The 18786-nt window shown below is 39.5% G+C and overlaps 1 protein-coding gene across 4 annotated transcripts in view; it reads left to right on the forward strand.

The window, feature by feature from the left end:
- The window catches only part of CDK20 (cyclin dependent kinase 20), a 91589-nt gene that overhangs the window by 26904 nt on the left and 45899 nt on the right, over positions 1-18786 (forward strand). For all 4 annotated transcript variants that reach the window (XM_033923755.1, XM_033923773.1, XM_033923765.1 and 1 more), the window contains exons 6-7: positions 1586-1648; positions 18478-18601. In XM_033923755.1, coding sequence (XP_033779646.1) covers positions 1586-1648; positions 18478-18601 — 187 coding nt within the window. The remainder of the gene's footprint in view (positions 1-1585; positions 1649-18477; positions 18602-18786) is intronic.

The following is an 18786-nucleotide window of genomic DNA, read 5'->3' on the forward strand; positions in this document are numbered from 1 at the left end:
GATCCCAGGCCCTCCTGCCCTCGACGCATACCCCCCTCCCCCCCAACGACCGCCCCCCCCAAGAACCTCCGACCGCTCCCCCAGCCGACCCGCGACCCCCCTGGCGACCCCCACGACCCCCCCACCCCCCTTCCCCGTACCTTTGGAAGTTGGCCGGACAGACGGGAGCCAAACCCGCCTGTCCGGCAGGCAGCCAACGAAGGAATGAGGCCGGATTGGCCCATCCGTCCTAAAGCTCCGCCTACTGGTGGGGCCTAAGGCGCGTGGGCCAATCAGAATAGGCCCTGGAGCCTTAGGTCCCACCTGGGGGCGCGGCCTGAGGCACATGGGCCCAACCCGACCATGTGCCTCAGGCCGCGCCCCCAGGTGGGACCTAAGGCTCCAGGGCCTATTCTGATTGGCCCACGCGCCTTAGACCCCACCAGTAGGCGGAGCTTTAGGACGGATGGGCCAATCCGGCCTCATTCCTTCGTTGGCTGCCTGCCGGACAGGCGGGTTTGGCTCCCGTCTGTCCGGCCAACTTCCAAAGGTACGGGGAAGGGGGGTGGGGGGGTCGTGGGGGTCGGCCAGGGGGGTCGCGGGTCGGCTGGGGGGGCGGTCGGAGGTTCTTGGGGGGGGACGGTCGTTGGGGGGGAGGGGGGTTTGCGTCGAGGGCAGGAGGGCCTGGGATCCCTCCTGCCCGTAATGTAGTGCGGGGTGGGGTTAGGGGGTCGCCGTGGCCAGGAGGGTTTGGGCTCCCTTCTGGCCCGATATTGTCGGGAAGTCGGCGGTCCTTCGGGGTGGGGGTGCGAGTGGTCCTGCCGGGGGGGGGGGGGGATGTATCGGACGTCGGGGAGTCGGCCGGGCAAGAGGGCTTGGGCTCCCTCTTGCTCCGATCGTGGATGCGGGTGCGGGTGGGAGCGCGTGCGAGTGGTCGTTCGGGGTGGGGGTGCGAGTGGTCCTGCTGGGGGGGTGAATCGGGCGTCGGGCGGGGTGGGAACTATGTTTGAAAACTTTCGTATACCGCGCTCACGCATATAACGCGCGAGGGGTATGCGCGGTAGGTAAAAACGCGTATAACGCGCGCGTTATATGCGTGAAAATACGGTACTGTGTATTTGAGTTTGACACCCCTGCCCTAGGGATTTCCACATCTATAGCTGGTCATCCTGCTTGTATTTGGAAAGAGCAAAGTTGTTTATCTTTAACAGTTGTTCAAGGAAGAAAAGTTTAAGCCATTATATAAGATTAAGTGTAAACACAGAAGTTCCACTCGTGCTGAGAAAAGGCTTCCCTTGCTTTTTTAGAAGGCTCTGACAGAATCTGTATTTTGTGACTTGTTAGATAAATGTAATCTACATGTGTGACTGGTTTTCCTATGGTCCTTGGAGAAGTAAGCACATTTGCTTTCCTGGGGGATGATAGAGTTGTACAGAGAAAGCTGGTTTATAGACATACATCAGAGTGGGAGGTCAGGCAGTGAGCAAAATAACACTGAGTTACCTCTGCCAAGATGGGTGAGTGGGCAGTAGCTCTGATTCTGTCCCTTTGCTGAGCTCAGCTGCTGTCATGTGTATATTTGAATCCTCTTTCTATGTTTCTACAGATGGTACCGAGCCCCTGAGCTTCTTTATGGTGCTCGGAAGTATGATGAAGGTGTGGACCTTTGGTGAGTTTAATCTGACTTTCCTGCACTCTAGAATTGTGCTTTTTAGTTTTCTCTTCTGCCACTGTCCTTTGTCACTTGACCTTCATGTTAATATTGAGAGGGACCCTTATTTCCCAACTGTGGCTATGGCATAGGATCACTAGAAGCCCTCATGACCCTCTTCCCTCCCCCCTTCCAACACTTCTCTCTCGCTAGAGGCAATTATGTATACCTACTGTAGGCTTCTCTTCCTATTAGGATAAAAAGTAGTGACCATAGATGACAACACTGACTTGTAATGCAGTCACACTCTTAAGGTGATATCATCTAGTAGCTCATGTTTACAGAGCTCAGCTCAGAGAAGTTTAATTTTAGTCCCCTCTGTGCATGAGCACAGTAGTTCCTGCATTTCCTCAGTGCTCTCTGTCTTCAGTCTTTTTTCATCCTCTGATGTGTCAGGCAGCTCTCCTCAATACCTCTTGTTTCTCTAAATTTTAATATTCAGCTAAGTTTGCTTATTTTTGTCAGTACAAGGGTCACTTTCTTTCTGTCTGCTAGGTCATGACAATAAACCCACTAACAGTTTCCTCGGTGCCTTACTTCTCTCATACCTTGGTATCAGAGACCACAGGAGCATAAAAAAAGAAAATTTAAATTTCTGCACAACAAGCCACCATGTTGCTTTAGCAATGTTTGTGTGTGTGAGTGGAGGGGGGGGGGGCTCTGGAGTGCAAGGCTCACAAAATTGGGACTGTTGCTCTACCCACCTCCATCCCCCTGATCCTGCTTGATTTCCTGCCAGCTCAATCATGAGCCAACAGCAATGCTACAAGTAAATAACCCTTCCCTGAAAACCATGAGTAAGGCAAAGGCTGTCATTTCTGCCTGCAGCAATTCTGGTAATAATATCAAAAATGTTTTAATTCACAAAACATCACTTCTTGTGATTTCAGGGTCTCCCGCACAACACCAGAAATCTTGTTAGGATAGCAACACCAATATGGCTCTTTTTTGTTTCTCCAGAGCCTGAAATCTACATTAATACTTCTCACACTGAAAGTGAAATACTGTACTGATTCAGTTACTAAAATTTTTTTGTTCAAAACAGCGCTACAGTTCTTTAGGTTGTGAAGTAAAAGGCTGCTTTGTTTACCTCATTGGAATAACTACAAGACGGCATTGTATCTTCCAAAACAGACAATATTGTTTATTGTTAGTATAAAAAACTTACAGTATTACAGCAGCCAAGACATATTGGAAAAAAATATATTGTCAGTTCAGAATATGCAATGGAGAGAAGAATTTGCACCCATATGCTTAGCAGGGGGCTAGCAGTTCCCCGTAGCATAAGTAAGTGAATCTCTCTGGCTTTTTCTAGAACGCACGTGTTTTTTATATAGAGCAAATCTTCCTTTGTCCCAAGAAAGTCCATCCCTGAATTCTGGTTATGTAATTCCCTATTGGTACAAAAAAATAATGTACAGCTAACTCTTCCCATCTGTCCACGCCTCTCTCTCACCTCCACCGGGGGCCTTGCAGAAACAGAGAACTATTACTGAACTTTCTTCTTTCAGCACGGAGACATGCAGCTGCTAATTAGAGGTGTTACAATTCTGTGCATATTCGAGTTGTAAGATGAAAAGTTGGCAAAGATGACCTTTCAACAATCCAGCTGTCTGGTTCCCATAGCTTGGTTGGGAGACAGGAAACCCATGGTTTGGTACCAAGTTCTTTCATCTCGTTACACCCACATGAGCAAAGCTCCTTGCTCATTATAAAAGTTTGATGGCTTTTTAGGGTGTCTGGCATATGAAATCTATGAAGTCATACAGCAGTGATAACAGTTCAGCATAACCTTGAAGGGATATTCTCCCAGCAGGGAAACAAGAACATCATTGTTAGCATTGCAAACAGTCTGGGCCTGGCTATGGGAAAATATGTCTGTAGTTTCTGGAGGGTGTCCAGAGTCCAGTTGAATCATCTGTATGTCCAGGATATACATGTCAGTTGTAGAACTGGAGGAACTTCTATAACATCATTCCCCTCATGAATACCAGAGCCCCCCCCAGTGCTCTCCAACACCATGCTCAATCTGGTCTCCACCTCCATCACCAGAAAAGAGACTTTTTAATCTTGATGGAAAGTCTGTCTCCAGTCAATATAATTCTCTCATAGAAGTACAAGAAGGTTCTGAAGAATTTTCATATCCCCAAATCATGCAAACAGTTTTTAAAGTTATTTACCTTGAGACCTTCTCAAACCCTGAGTTAATAAGAAAGATTTTAGATCAATTCTTCAATCCTCTTCTGCAACCAAGGAAGTCATAGTCCTAACTCTATACAGAACTCAGGTTCAAAGTGCTTGCAGCAGCTGGATATGACCATCATCAGATCCCTTGTCAGTTATTAGTATCTGAGGCAGCTTTAAAGAGAAGCGGAACCTCTAATACTCACATATTTGGTGATCCTTGGAAAGAGAACAAAACTCCCGATGCTACAGGAAAGAAAGTTTACCAAAGTTCAATACTAAGATAGTTATCACCTTACAATATTGCACAGTTTGAGAACCTCTATAGTTCTACATTAATTCCTCAAGAACAGATCATTTCTTTACATCTAAGCCTACAAGAATCAACTTATCTTATTCCTCCACCTACAGTTTGTATAACCCAGCAGCCAGAACTTCAGGACTCGGAGAGGATCTTCTTGACATATTAGCTAACACTCACTATCTAAGGAACAGTCTTTTTGGTGAAAAAAATCCAAGATATATTCTTTCAAGTAAAAGATCATTCCTCTATGTTCCGAGAGCTTTCCTTTCAACCATATGAAAACACTTCTCAGTCAAAGAAAATCTGAGCAATTTCTATCCAAAAAGCCGTACTATTATCAATATTAATTCACCATTCTGTCCAATGAGAAGATGTCAACCTTGCATTCAGTGCCAACCTCCCAAGGCGTATGTTAAAAAACAATTTCCAGGAGAATGCAAGCTGCATGCCCTACTGACAGTACTAACTGCAAAAGCTTCCCTGTCCTTTTGACTCCTTGCCAGTGGATGGAAGGCTCTGCTATTTCCCTCAACAAAGGAAAGCAGTCACTACAGACTGTTGCATTTTTGCTGTTTATAGATTGAGTTTTTTCTTAATGCTGTCAAATCTGAGCCCAATCATAGATTCAATTCCTCCATCTTCACATCTCAAGAGTCTAACAGAAGAGATCAATTCTCTTCCACAGGCAGATGTAAAAATAAACCTGACACTAGACAATCAGGATGGAAGGTTCTATTCAAGATTCTTCTCATCCCCTCAAATCAGCAAGACTAAGGTCTACTTTGGATCTTTGAGACTTCAGCCTCAGGAGAAAGAGTTCAAGATTTTCCTAGATGCTCCTACACCTAAACCAGGATGATTTGCTTGCTTCCCTCAATCTAAAGGATGCCTACACCCACATACCAATTCATCTCAACCACTAGAAATATTTGAGATTAATATTCCTACACTGACACTTTGGCTTTTTTTTAGCACTGAGAATCTTTGCAAAGTGCCTAGGTGTTGTAGCAGCTACCCTGTGCAAAGGCAGGTCATTATGCATTCTGATATCTCAATGATTGGCTCACATCTGCTCCAACTTAGACTGCTCGCCGTTTGACCCACAGTCAACATACTTCCAAGATTAGGCTTTTTTTTATCAGTGTGAAGTCCTCTGTAATACCTGCAAAGATCTTACACTTCTTAGGAACTTTTTTAGAAACTTTTATGGCAAGAACGTACTTGCCAGAAGACAGGATCCAAACCATTCAAGCATTGCCGCTCAAGATGACTCTTATGATAATCTGTGGCTTGACAGTTACTACAACTGTTAGGACACATAGTGGCCTCTTTACACATAATACCACTTGCTAGACAGCACATACATCATTTTCAATGGCATCTCAAGTGGCATTAGAATCAACATCAGTCTGTAAAGAATAGGATTTCTCTTGATTGAGTTGTCTATTCTTCTCTGTCCAAGCTTGGTGAAAGGATGCTTATATTTCAAGCACCACTCCCCCAAATTACTATGACCATGGAAGCCTCCATGCAAGGCAGACCCCTCAAGAAAGAAGCTTGAACATAAACATTCTCAAACTCAGTCATTTACAGTACATTGCAGACTTTCTCACCATGGCTTCAACCGCAAGTAGTACTCATCTGCACAAACAATTAGATAGCAATATTCTACATGAACAAGGGGATTTGGGTTTCCTCAAGTTGTGCAGAGAGGCCTTAAAGATCTGGAGCCTTGCAAATGCATTAAACATATTCCTGTAGTCATTTATCTTCCACTGGGATGAATATTCTGACCTTGCTATTGAGCGAACAGTGATGGGTGATATCCCAGGGACATGGGCTGGGCTAATGAAAAGCCTGAGATATGAGAATCAAACATGTTTTGGCCAGCGAATCAGGATGAGGATTACATAAGCTTAGTCTGTTCATATCTTCTGAAGCACTGGAGATTAGGAGAAATAGTGCATAACCTGGAATATAAATGGCTACAGGAATAAGTTTAATGCATCTGCAAGGCTCCAGATAAATGGACACTAGATAGGAAAACAAAAGGATATTCCAGTTTATGGGGATTCCACAAATAGATCTCTTTGCTTTTGTGGATAATGTGCACTACGCTCTTTTTCTTTTTTGTTCTCTCTATCCAAGTCCTCATAGGTCTCAAAATTTTCTTTATGTACCATTTCTCCTAATCTCCAGAATGCTTCAGAAGATATGAACAGACTAAGTTTATGTAATCCTCATCCTCATTATGATTCGCTGGCCAAGACAAGTTTGATTCTCATGTCTCAGACTTTTCATTAGCCCAGTCCATGTCCCTGGGACATCATCCATCACTGTTCATTTAATAGCAAGGTCAGATTATTCATCCCAGTGTCGAGAGATTATCCCTCACAACCTAGGAGACTGAACAAGACCAGTGGACCCATTCCACTCGTCAGAGCTAGTAAAGCAAGTACTTTTGGCATCAAGGAAACCAGCAACAAGAAAACTATACTGACTTAACTGGAGATGCTTTTCTATTTGGGTGAATTCATAGAATGTAGATTGTGCCTGTTTTTCACCAGAGATCATCATTTCATAACTACTTCATCTCTTAGACTTGGGTCTTAAGACATTGTCCGTTCAACCACTTCTAGCAGCTCTTCATCTACCCCTTCATGGAAAATTTGTCACCACACATCCCCTCATCTCCCACTTCATAAGAGGACTCATAAACTTGAAATCTCACCGAGGAAGATGTGGGGGAGTTACTGGTGCAAGAAATTGTATTAAATTCTGATGAATCAGAGAAACTCATACAAATCTCCGTAACACTGGATGATGTAATGGGTCAATTTGACAAATTGAACAGTAGCAAATCACCTGGACTAGATGATATACATCCCAGAGTGCTGATAGAATTGAAAAATGAACTTGCAGAGCTATTGTCAGTAATTTGTAATTTTTCATTAAAAAAACAGCATAGTACTGGAAGACTGGAGGGTGGCTAATGTGATACCAATTTTTTTAAAAGAGTTCCAGAGGTGATCCGGGAAATTATAGACCAGTGAATCTGATGTCGGTGCTGGGCAAAATGGTAGAGACTATTATAAAGAACAAAATGATAGAACATATACAACGTAAGCATGGATTAATGAGAGAAAGCCAACATGGTTTTAGTCAAGGGAAATCTTGCTTCATCAATCTACTGCATTTCTTTGAAGGGGTGAATGACCATGTGAATAAAAGTGAACTGGTTGATATTGTGTATTTGAATTTTCAAAAGGTATTTAACAAAGTACCTCATCAAGGCTTCTGAGGAAATTAGAAAGTTATGGGATAGGAGTTAATGTCTTTTATGGATTGAGAACTGGTTGAGAGACAGAAAACAGAGTGTGTTTAAATGGTCAATATTCTCAACTGAGAAAGGTACCATATTTTTTGCTCCATTAGACACACTTTTTCTCCCCCCAAAAGCGGGTGGAAATAAGGGTGCGTCTTATGGAGTGAATACCCAAAATGCCCCTCCCCCCGTTACATTATTTTAATGCTGCCACCTTCCCTTGCTTGCCAGCCCTTTCCTCCTCCCCCCATGCGTGCCTTTTTTTAAACTTCTGGCGCCTTCACTCGCTGAGAGCGGCACACAAGGCTGGCTGGCTGCCTGGTCTCCGCTGCTTCCGTGAGAACGGACAGCAGACATGGCAGCCTCTTCTGTTCTTTTGCGGCATAGTAGCACACCAGGCTGCCTGCCTGATCCCGCACCACTTCCCGTGAGAACTCAGTGTTTGCGGGAAGCAGCGTGGGACCAGGCAGGCAACCTGGTGCGCCGCTATGCCGTGAGAGAACAGTTGAGGAGGCAGCCATGTCTGCCATTCTCAGGGGAAGCGGCGGGGACCAGGTAGCCAGCCAGCCTTGTGCACCGCTCTCAGTGAGTGAAGGTGCCAGAAATTTTTTAAAAAAGGTACATGCGGGGGGTAGTGGAGGAGGAAGAGGGCTGGGGCCTGCCTGACACCTGCCTCGGGGGTGAGGAGGGAGAAGCCGGGGCCTGCCTGCCCGCCCTGCCCAATTAAAAATAGGGAGGGAGGAGGGAGAGGCCGGGGCCTGCCTGCCCTGCCCAATTAAAAATAGGGAGGGAGGAGGGAGAGGCCGGGGCTTTCCTGCTGCCTGCCTGGGGGGAGAGAGGCCTGCCTGCCTGCCAGCCACTAGGTCTGCCTACCCTGTCCCGGCCTACTACTAGACCACCAGAGGGGGGACAGGGTACAGGGCCTGGCAGGGAGGAGGGACAGGGTACAGAGCTTGACAAGGAGTGTGGGGTTGATGCAAAGCTTGACAGGGAGAATTTGGCTCAGAATGGTTTTTTTCTTGTTTTCCTCCTCTAAATCTAGGGTGCGTCTTATGGTCAGGTGCGTCTAATGGAGCAAGAAAATACAGTAAATAGTGGGGTTCAATACCAAAAAAGGAAGAAATGACTCTTAGAAATTTCTGATGTCAAAATCAAAGCAGCTCTTTAAACAGAGGGGGAAACAAAGTACTCTGTTAACACTGGATAATGACTATAACAGACCCTACCTACCTTATGACTTGCCCCTTCTAATCACGCTAGCTCACTTGCCATACATACATGCTCCTCCTCAGATGTTCTTTTAATGTACCTCCTACAACACCTTAGAGTTGTATCAATTTCTCCTTTAATTGCACAATACATCTTTTCTATGTCTTCATTCCCAAAGATCTTAGCCTAATTCTTCTCTATGCTGTAATGTATACCTAAGCTTCCTTGTACCGCACCTATCAGTTCTTCATATTCCATTTTTGTAAGTTGCCTTGAACCTATGTAGGCATAGCGCAACCCATAAAACCTCGATTAGATTAAAAAGGTTTGGATAATTTCCTAAAAGAGAAGTCCATGGGCCTTTATTGAGATTGCTTGGGGAAATCAACTGCTTATTCCTAGGATAAGCAGCATAAAATCTGTTGGTACTTGGGATTTGGGTTGTCCATTGTTGGAAACAGGATACTGGGCTTGATGGACCTTTTGGTCTGACCCAGTATGGCAATTCTTATGTTCTTATGACTTCTCTTTCCCAAATGGGAATCAAAATTTTGTCATATCCCAACTCATGAAAAACCCATTGAAACCTTTGACTACAGCATCTATTAAATATTTCATGGAAGATGATCTTCCTAGAGGCAATAACCACAGCAAGAAGAGTCAGTGAATTGCAAGCTCTAGTAATTTATACTCCTTATAATCAATCTTTTCATAAGATTGGTACTAAGAACTTATTCTAAATTTCTTCCCAGAGTAATTTCAGATTTTCAGCTTAACCAAACCATTCTTCCCAAGCTGAGGTTCTCCATTATTAGGAATTTTAAAGTACCTATTCTTTATTTATCTTATTTTTATTGTATCCTTTAATGTATATTTCTCTGTAAACCTATATTACTTATAATTTTAATGTACCCTATTGTCTATTTTCTGTAAACCGCTTAGAATCCTAATTGGAGTTTAGCGGTATATAAGAAATAAATTACATTACATTACATTACACCCTGTATTATAGATCAGCTTGACTTTATTATCTCCAGAGTACAAAGGATTTCCTTTAATCTTTCCAACACGTTGTGTGTCTTTAGACCCCAGCATCCTGAAGAAATCAGTTTCCAAATGCAGGGGGGCGTGGCTTGGACGCGAATGCTGACGGTTGGGTGAAGGAGAAGCTCCGTACAAACAAGCTTATTTTACAGAAATTACTACAAAAAAGAAATCATAAAACATTAACAGAAGATGACATCTAAAAAACAAAACAAGTGCGATTCAGAAGCTAGTGGATCCGGTATCAGCAGCAGCAATAAAAGATCAAAACCAGAGCCAAATAATACACCTTCAAAAGTTCCGTTGCCATCGGATGAAAGTCCCGACGTCATGGAAGAATTGAGACAAATCAAAGAAATAGTATTAGACAGCAACAAAAAACTAAAAAAAGCAATTGAAGATGCTGCACTTCTTACCAAAAGAGTGGATATAGTTGAAAACAGAATAAATGACCTGGAAAACAATACAGAGCAACTGAATACAGACATGAGAAAATCTAAAATAATATGGAAAGAAGTTGAAGAAATTAAAAGAGACTTGGAAGACAGCCGAAATCGAGAAAGAAGAAATAATTTAAGGATCATCGGGATTCCGGAAGGGGTAGAAAAAAATGATCCTATAACATTCCTGGAACAATTTCTACCTAAAATATTACCTTTAAAATTCAAAGCTGCATTAGAAATTGAAAGAGCACACAGAATACCAACACAAAATAAAAACCTTCAATCAAGACCAAGAACTTTAATATTTAAACTTTTGAGACACCAACAAGCAGTAGAAATCTGCCAACTTGCAAAGGAAAACAAAAACCTCAAATGTCAGGATGCAAGAATCCACATTGTCCCTGACTTTGCAAAAGAGACTGCATTACGAAGAAAACAATTCCTGGACATGAGACCCCAACTGCGAGCTCTAGGGGCTAGATATGGCCTTCTTTATCCAGCAGTAATGAAAATTACCATTGCTAACAAAACTCAAAACTTTTCAGATCCTACAAAACTTCAAGAATTCATCGATCAATGTGAACAGCCAATGACCTCTTAAACAAGAACTTATTATCGAAGAATATATTTGTGTTTATATTTATAATTATATTTAAATTAATAAACATAAAGATTAAATATAAAATACAAATATAAAGTTCGATATAGAAACAGAACTTTTAACTTCAACTGAAAGGAATTGAAAGAACATGGAATTGTGATTTGAACTGCAGGAACATTCTAAACAACGACAGCACATGTTTAAAGATATATACAAAAACTTACATGTGGAACTCTGAGCCAGGAAGCATTCCGATGGTGAGACTGTGGAATTGCGCAGTATTTGACTTTTATTCACTCATGACCTCACATTAAGAGAGTCGCTGATTGGATAAGGAAAGCAAGGGGCGTCAAAATTAAAAAAGGCACCAATCGCTTTGACAAATATAGGATATTGAGTAAAACGAATTCGTATTGGATAAAAGTAAAATTTCCTTTCAATGAATAAACTTCCGGTTACTTTGCGTTTCAAAGCACACAGGACAGGAAACGACATGTTGTCATGCGGCTGGGAGACGAGATACGAACGAACTTGAGACAAACGGAGGATTGGATCAACGACAAAGAAGGGTGATGGATGCAGAATGAAAATTGTCGGAGATAACAATGGACATGAACAGCTTGGGACGCAAAATGGGACAGGAGGTTTGTGAAAACTGAGAATAATTTCCTGAAGTGCTTTTGTTTAAACCCCTCCACATCTTAAGTCAAAAAAAAAAAAAAGCATAGAATTTCAATTAGATACCTTTATTGAATTCATAGAAAATTCTACCTACATCTTCCTTTGATAAAGTACTGTATGACACTGAGCTGTCTCGAATGATACCACCGGAATGATATTTGTTTGTTGAGCCTTTTTGCAGGACCGAGATGCGATTTTATGGCAACGGCCATGACAGTGACAGACACTCAGAGAGGTTATGGCCGCGGCTTGCACTGAAGGCCGCGCAACGGTTTTGTAAAGAGAGGGAATGTTCTTCTGAATGTGATAGTTTCCTACTCTTTGATTTGATATTCTAAAAATTGCAACTAATAACTATTTTGAAGGGGAAAAGATTAAAGTTAATCTCCTGAAGGTCGGACTGAGGAGATGTCTACTCTTCCTTTGTGACTGCCTTTAAACATATACCTAAGCCTTAAAAATATAAGTTATAATATTTTAAATACAATTATTCATCATTTTGAATTAATTTATATCTAACTGAACTTGTGATTTACATTTTTGCCATATGTAATAATTTCCTTAAAGAATAGGGAAAGAATATAATTCATACTTAATATTTAAAAATGAAAACATTTCTTGACAACACTTAGAATTTACTGTTAGAAAACATTTACTTTATTATACAATACAAACCAAAACATAATAATAAACTTTAAAAAAAAAAAAAAATAAATAAATAAATTATAAATTGGGAATTTATAATAGAATAAAATAAATTAAAACATCTCTAAAGGGAGAAATATAATTAAAAAAGATAAAATAAATAATAATGGTAGTAAATATAGTTATATATTGTAATAGCTTGTAGGAGTTATATACACCTAACCTCAATATGCGTATCCAAGTGGTCATATTAAAATGGGGAGGGAAGGGAGGGAAGGGAGGGAAGGGAGGGAAGGGAAGGGGGAAATATAATGGAGAATGGGGTAAAGAAGAAAAAGGGGATATTCTAAAATATTTTAAATATTGGGAAAAAAAATTAAGGAAAACAATTCATATAATTTTAAAGAAAATATATCAAAAATGCATAAATGGATCTTAAAATAATATCCTTAAATGTTAATGGTCTAAATCATATGATAAAAAAGAAAAAATCACTATTATTTTTAAAAAGGCAAAATGCGGATTTATGCTTTATACAAGAGACCCACCTCTCAAATATTGAATCTAGTAAACTACAAGGAGGTTGGGTCAAACATTGTTTTTTCTCACCAGCTACAAAGAAAAAAGCAGGAGTTGCTATTCTGGTAAATAAAAAATGTAATGCTACATTCAAATTAAAGGCAACAGATATTAATGGAAGATGGATAATTGTGGAAATGAATATGGGAAATACTACCATGACGTTGATTAATATATACGCCCCTAATTCGAACCAAAATGAATTTTTTAAAACTCTTCAACAACTGATATTACCACTGGCTACTTCAAATCTAATAGTAGCTGGGGATTTTAATGCTGTTATGGATCCTCTATTGGACAAAAACCCAAGTAGATATATGAAATCAATGGGATTAGATAATTTAATACAAACTTGTGATTTAATAGATATTTGGCGAATACTTCATTTTAATGGACGGGAATTTTCATTCTGTTCTCATGTTCACAATTCCTTTTCAAGAATAGATTATATATTTATATCAAAACACCTAGCACATCAAGTAACAAAAGCTGCCATTGATCCAATTATTTTATCAGATCATGGTGGGGTATGGATTGAAATTAAAATCACAGATCAAAATACAAATAGAACAATATGGAAGTTTGATAATACATTGCTTGCTGATCCAATATTCTGTGAAAATTTTCAAATAAAAATGAAAGATTTTTTTCAAATAAATGATACAGATGAGATCTCTAGAGAAATATTATGGGATGCATTTAAAGCATCAATAAGAGGACAAATTATTTCTTATTCGGCTTATCTTAACAAACAAAATAGAAAACAATACTCTAATTTAGAAAAAGAAATTAAAAATTTAGAATTAAAATTAATAGGAAAATGGGAATATTCTACACAACAAGAATTGTTAAAACTCAAAGGTAAATACAATGAAATATCATCAAAAATGATAAGGAAAGATTTATTTTCTCAGCAGGCATTGTATTATGGAAACTCAAATAAGTCGGGAAGAATACTGGCAAATTATCTAAAAGTGAAAAAAAAGAAAACAAAAATAATTGCTATAAAAGATGAAAATGGTGAAACACTTACACAAATTGAACCAATCTTAAAACAATTTCTAAAATTCTATAAATCTCTTTATTCTTCCGAGACTTATTTAAATAAAGAAAAGGAAGGTTTAGAATTCTTGAAATTATTAGAGGGTCCAAAAATTCCTGAACATATAAAACGAAGTATGGAAGAACCAATATCAATAAAAGAATTAGAAACAGCTTTGAAATCCCTTAGAGTTGGATCCGCTCCAGGTGGTGATGGTTATACAGTGGAATTTTATAAAACATTTCAAAACTCTTTATTACCCTATTTATTAAATCTTTTTCAATATCAACTTAATAAAGGTTGTACAAATGGCACTATGGCAGAATCATTAACAATAGTTTTGCCAAAGCCAAATAAAGATCCCACTTTGGTATCGAACTATAGACCAATTTCTTTAATAAATGTAGATGGAAAATTATTAGCAAAAATCCTTGCGTTAAGATTGGCTAAAGCTCTCCCACATATTATAAGTATGTCTCAAACAGGATTTGTTGCTCAAAGACATTCATCTCATAACACTAGATTAGCATTCCATATGTTATACTTAACAAAGAAAATGAATGAGCCCACTTTTGCTGTTTCTTTAGATGCAGAAAAGGCTTTTGATAGAATAGAATGGACATTTATGTATCAAACAATGGAATGGTTTGGTATAGGTCCTGGATTCACACAAATGATACAAACATTATATAGCTCCCCTTCTGCTAGATTATACATTAATAATACGTTTTCAGAAAAATTTAATCTACAAAGAGGAGTTAGACAAGGTTGTCCTTTGTCTCCTTTACTGTTTGATATAGTTTTAGAACCCTTAATATTAGCAATCCAACAAGTAAAGGAGATACAAGGTATAACTCATTCAGATAAAGAATACAAAATATCAGCTTATGCTGATGATTTACTATTATATTTGAGGAATCCAGAATCTACCATTCCATATTTACTTGAACTAATAGAAAAATTCGGAAAATTTTCAGGATATAAAATAAACTGGAATAAATCAGAAATACTTCCATTAAATATACATTGTACAAAAAGTTTATTTAATTCATTCTCTTTTGTTTGGAAGGAAGATGCTATTAAATATCTTGGAATTTGGATTACAAAAAATATAGAAGATACAATGAAAATTAATGAAAAAAATTTATTACAAAAAGTGACAGAGATGTGTGAGCAATGGAACCCTTTACACTTATCTTGGTGGGGAAGAATACAAACTGTTAAAATGATGATATTACCTATAGTCTGTTACCAAATGGGAATGATACCAGTTTTCTTCCAAAATTCTTTTTATAAAAAATTAAATAAGATATTAACAAAATTTATTTGGCTTGGAAAAAACCCAAGAATTGCATTAGTGTCATTGCAAAGATCAATTGCGGAGGGAGGGGTAAATTTTCCCAACTTTTATAGGTATCATCAAGCCTATATTTTACGTCAAGGTATGTATTGGATCCTCCCAGAGCCCACTATAAATATTCCAGATTGGTATTGGCTAGAATGGAGACTTATGTTTCCATTACGTCTTAGTCATGTAGTTAGTATCAAGATGCCAAGGCTATACAAAGAACATAAAATATTCATGGATACATGGAAAACTTTAAGATATATAAGTAATCTAACTCCTATTCCAATTAGTAAATCAACAACTCAAACGATTTGGTTAAACCCCAAGATCAAAATAGGCGGTTTCAAAATAATCTGGAAAAACTGGATGATAGCAGGTATTCGTATTCTAGATGACATAATAAAAAATGGTAAAATGCTGGAGTTTTCACAATTGCAACATAAATTTGATCTTAATAAAACACAATATTTTAGATGGTTGCAATTGAAGCAATCCATTCAGGTAGGGTTCCCTGAATGGAAAAATCTTACTAATTATCATAGCTTGGAATTCTTGTGTTTCCAGATAAATTCAATAGGACATGAAGCTGCACAGTGGTATAAAATAATATCCGGATATATAAATAAAAAACCAAAAAATGGTCTTAGAGACATTTGGAGCATTGAGATAAAACACCAAATTAGTGCATCTCAATGGCCACGACTTTGGTCTTGGAGGTTAAAATGTACAGTGTCAGCATCTATGAGACAAACTTGGTTTTTTCTTTTACATAGAGCTTTATGGACCCCTACACGTTTACATAGAATTGATAGCTCTAAATCTAATAGATGCTGGCACTGTCATGTTGAAATTGGGACATTAGACCATCTTTTATTCTTTTGTCCATTCATATTAACATTCTGGAAATCAATTTGGCCTCAAATAAATAGGATGTTGGAAAACCCAGTAGCCTTGACATATGATACTATATTATTTGGAACAACAATGAGAAAAAAAAGTCAAATAACATCAAATAATAATAAACTTTTACTTATTTTAACTGGAATAGCAATACAACAAATTACATTTAATTGGAAAAGACATGACAGATTAAATTACACTTTCTGGTGGAATTCTGTTTGTCATATATATAAAATGGAGCTTACCATAGCAACACAAAAAGGATATATTAATAAATTTCAAAAGATATGGAGACCATTAACAGATTTTTGTAATGAATGATTAACTTTTCCCATGGAAAAAAAAAAAAAATATTGATTGGAGGGGAATGGGGAGGGATTTCGTTTTTGATTTTTACACACTATGTCAATATTGAATGAATTTACAAATAAAGCTGTTTTAAATATTATTGATTGAAAGGGAGGGAGGGAGGGGGGATTATTGCGTTCAAAAGAAATTATATAGAATTAGATTTACTGCATAATATTATAATTTTTGTATAAAATTAATTTTCTAAAAAATGTTAAACTTGATGATGATAGGTGTGTTTATCAAGTGTGTATATTTAAGTTTCTAATAAGTTTATATGAAACACTTGTTGTAACAAAAGAAAATGAATAAAGATTATAAAAACAAAAAAAAAAACAGTTTCCAAATGCACTACTTGCATTTCCAGCTGAATAGCAGACTGTATTTTCCAGTACAATAGGTGAGACATTCTAGACAGATGGGTAGTGGCCCCATGGCCATGTGCCATCTGCAGAAGGAATCCACTCCAGATTTTTGTCTGTGCCACTGCTTTACTTCACTGGGCTCTTTAGCTCCTTCTACAGTTGTTCCCTTCTGCACGCATGCCTGCAGGAGTGAGTTGTTCTGCTCTCCACACTTTATTGTTTTATTTGGTGTTTTTTCATCCCTTTTTTGATGTTTGGCATGTTTATTCAACTCTGCCTGCATTCAGATCACACAGACTTTGGTCTTCAGGTGACAAGCCAATTCCTGATGGTACCTGTCAGCCAGCCTGCATTTACTTCAGAGAAGCTTGGGGCTGTCCCCATCTTTGTCCTTCTGCTGAATGAGGGTTTGAGTGCAGTCTGTTTGGCATCCATTAGAGACTTGGAGGTGTCTCGCAGGGTGCCGCCTGAGTATTCTCGCCTCCCCTGTGCATCTATTGGTCAGGCACAGGGTCTGACTGGCAGCCCGAAGATAAGCTTTGCAGAGACATTCTTTCATGAGGCTGGGAATACCATTTCTCTCAGGGGAGCACCAGAAACCCTGGCTGTGTCCCTGCCTGAAAGGGCATGCCCTCAGGAATCTCCTTTGGGCACCTCCCTATTCTTACTACCTCACTTGTATGTTTCTATTACTTCTTGTATATTTCTAGTTCCTTTCTCTATTCCTCTCCTTATGGCTCCAATTCACTTTCTGCTTCTCATACTCAAGCCTCCCCAAACTTACTCCCTTTCTCCTCTCCACACCACAAGTTCTCATTATTCTTCTGCTTTTCCTATCCCCCTCACCAGCCATCTTGTCATCTACCTTATTCACTGCACTCAAGCTCAAGCATTCTCTTTCTTCCATTCATCTGTCTCCTTTCTCTTTGAGCCCCACCCATCTTCATCATTGCCATTATTGTTCCCCTTTGCTTTGGTGTACTTTCTTACTCCTTCTTCTACTCATTGCCGGGGATGTCAATCCCAGCCCTGATCCTCCACACCATCTGCTTCCCCACACGTGTAACTGCCCTAACCTTATACCTATTCCTCTCCTTTAGGGAGAGAGGTTGGTGAGGACTGGCTAGGAGAGAAATTGTGGTGTGGATAGGCTAAAGGGGGTGAGAGAGTACAGTTTGGGCTAGCTACAAGGGTTGAGGAGGAAAGACTGCCAAGAATTCTGAGTACTTCTCTAGCTTTTGATTTGAAAACATGAACCTCCCCATGTCCACATTTTCTGCTCTGCTTGTGGTATTTAGATATGGACTGGTAATTCAAACTCACAACCAGCCTTACTTTTTTTTTCCTTTTTCTTAGGAGCAGGGGATGTGTAGAGTTCATAACTAATGGGCATTCTGGATGGACCGTTCCGGTCTTTATCTGCTGTTATTTACTATGTTACTATATTACTGTAAGTTTAGCGCCCTAAATCAGTTTTGAAAAGTTAGTTCCTATGAAGCCTGGGGCATGAGGATCCTCAGAAGATTCTCAATAGTGGGGAAATGGAGTACAGCCTGGGATAGGCACAAAGGATCAACAGTGGTGGGGAATAAGGGATAAGCCTGGAAGGGGCACAGAAGATCTTCACTGGTAGAGAGTGAAGGTTTAAATTAAAGATCAAGTAGAAACAGGGAATGGAACAGAGCTTTATTTTGGAAATTTCTGCTCAGCTGGTTCTTTAATGTGTTTATAATTTTTTTTGGCTGGTCTCTTCCTTTCGTCATATGTAGGGCAGTAGGTTGCATCTTTGGGGAGCTACTCAATAATTCACCCCTCTTCCCTGGAGAGAATGATATTGAACAACTGTGTTGTGTGCTGCGGATCCTGGGCACCCCTAATGAGAAGATCTGGCCGGTGAGTATATGAGGAACCAATCCCAGAAGGAGAGAATTCTTAGAGATTCTGCTTTTCCTTATTATCCAGACTAGTCCAGAACCTGTGGGTTATGCTCTTTGACCAGCAGATGGAATCGGAGAACAAGAGCTTTGAGTTCTGCCCTTTGAGGCACCATGCAGCCTTAGCTGTTTCTGTTTTGAAAA

The sequence above is a fragment of the Geotrypetes seraphini genome, chromosome 1 (genome assembly GCF_902459505.1).
Source record: "Geotrypetes seraphini chromosome 1, aGeoSer1.1, whole genome shotgun sequence".
NCBI classification, from domain to species: domain Eukaryota; kingdom Metazoa; phylum Chordata; class Amphibia; order Gymnophiona; family Dermophiidae; genus Geotrypetes; species Geotrypetes seraphini.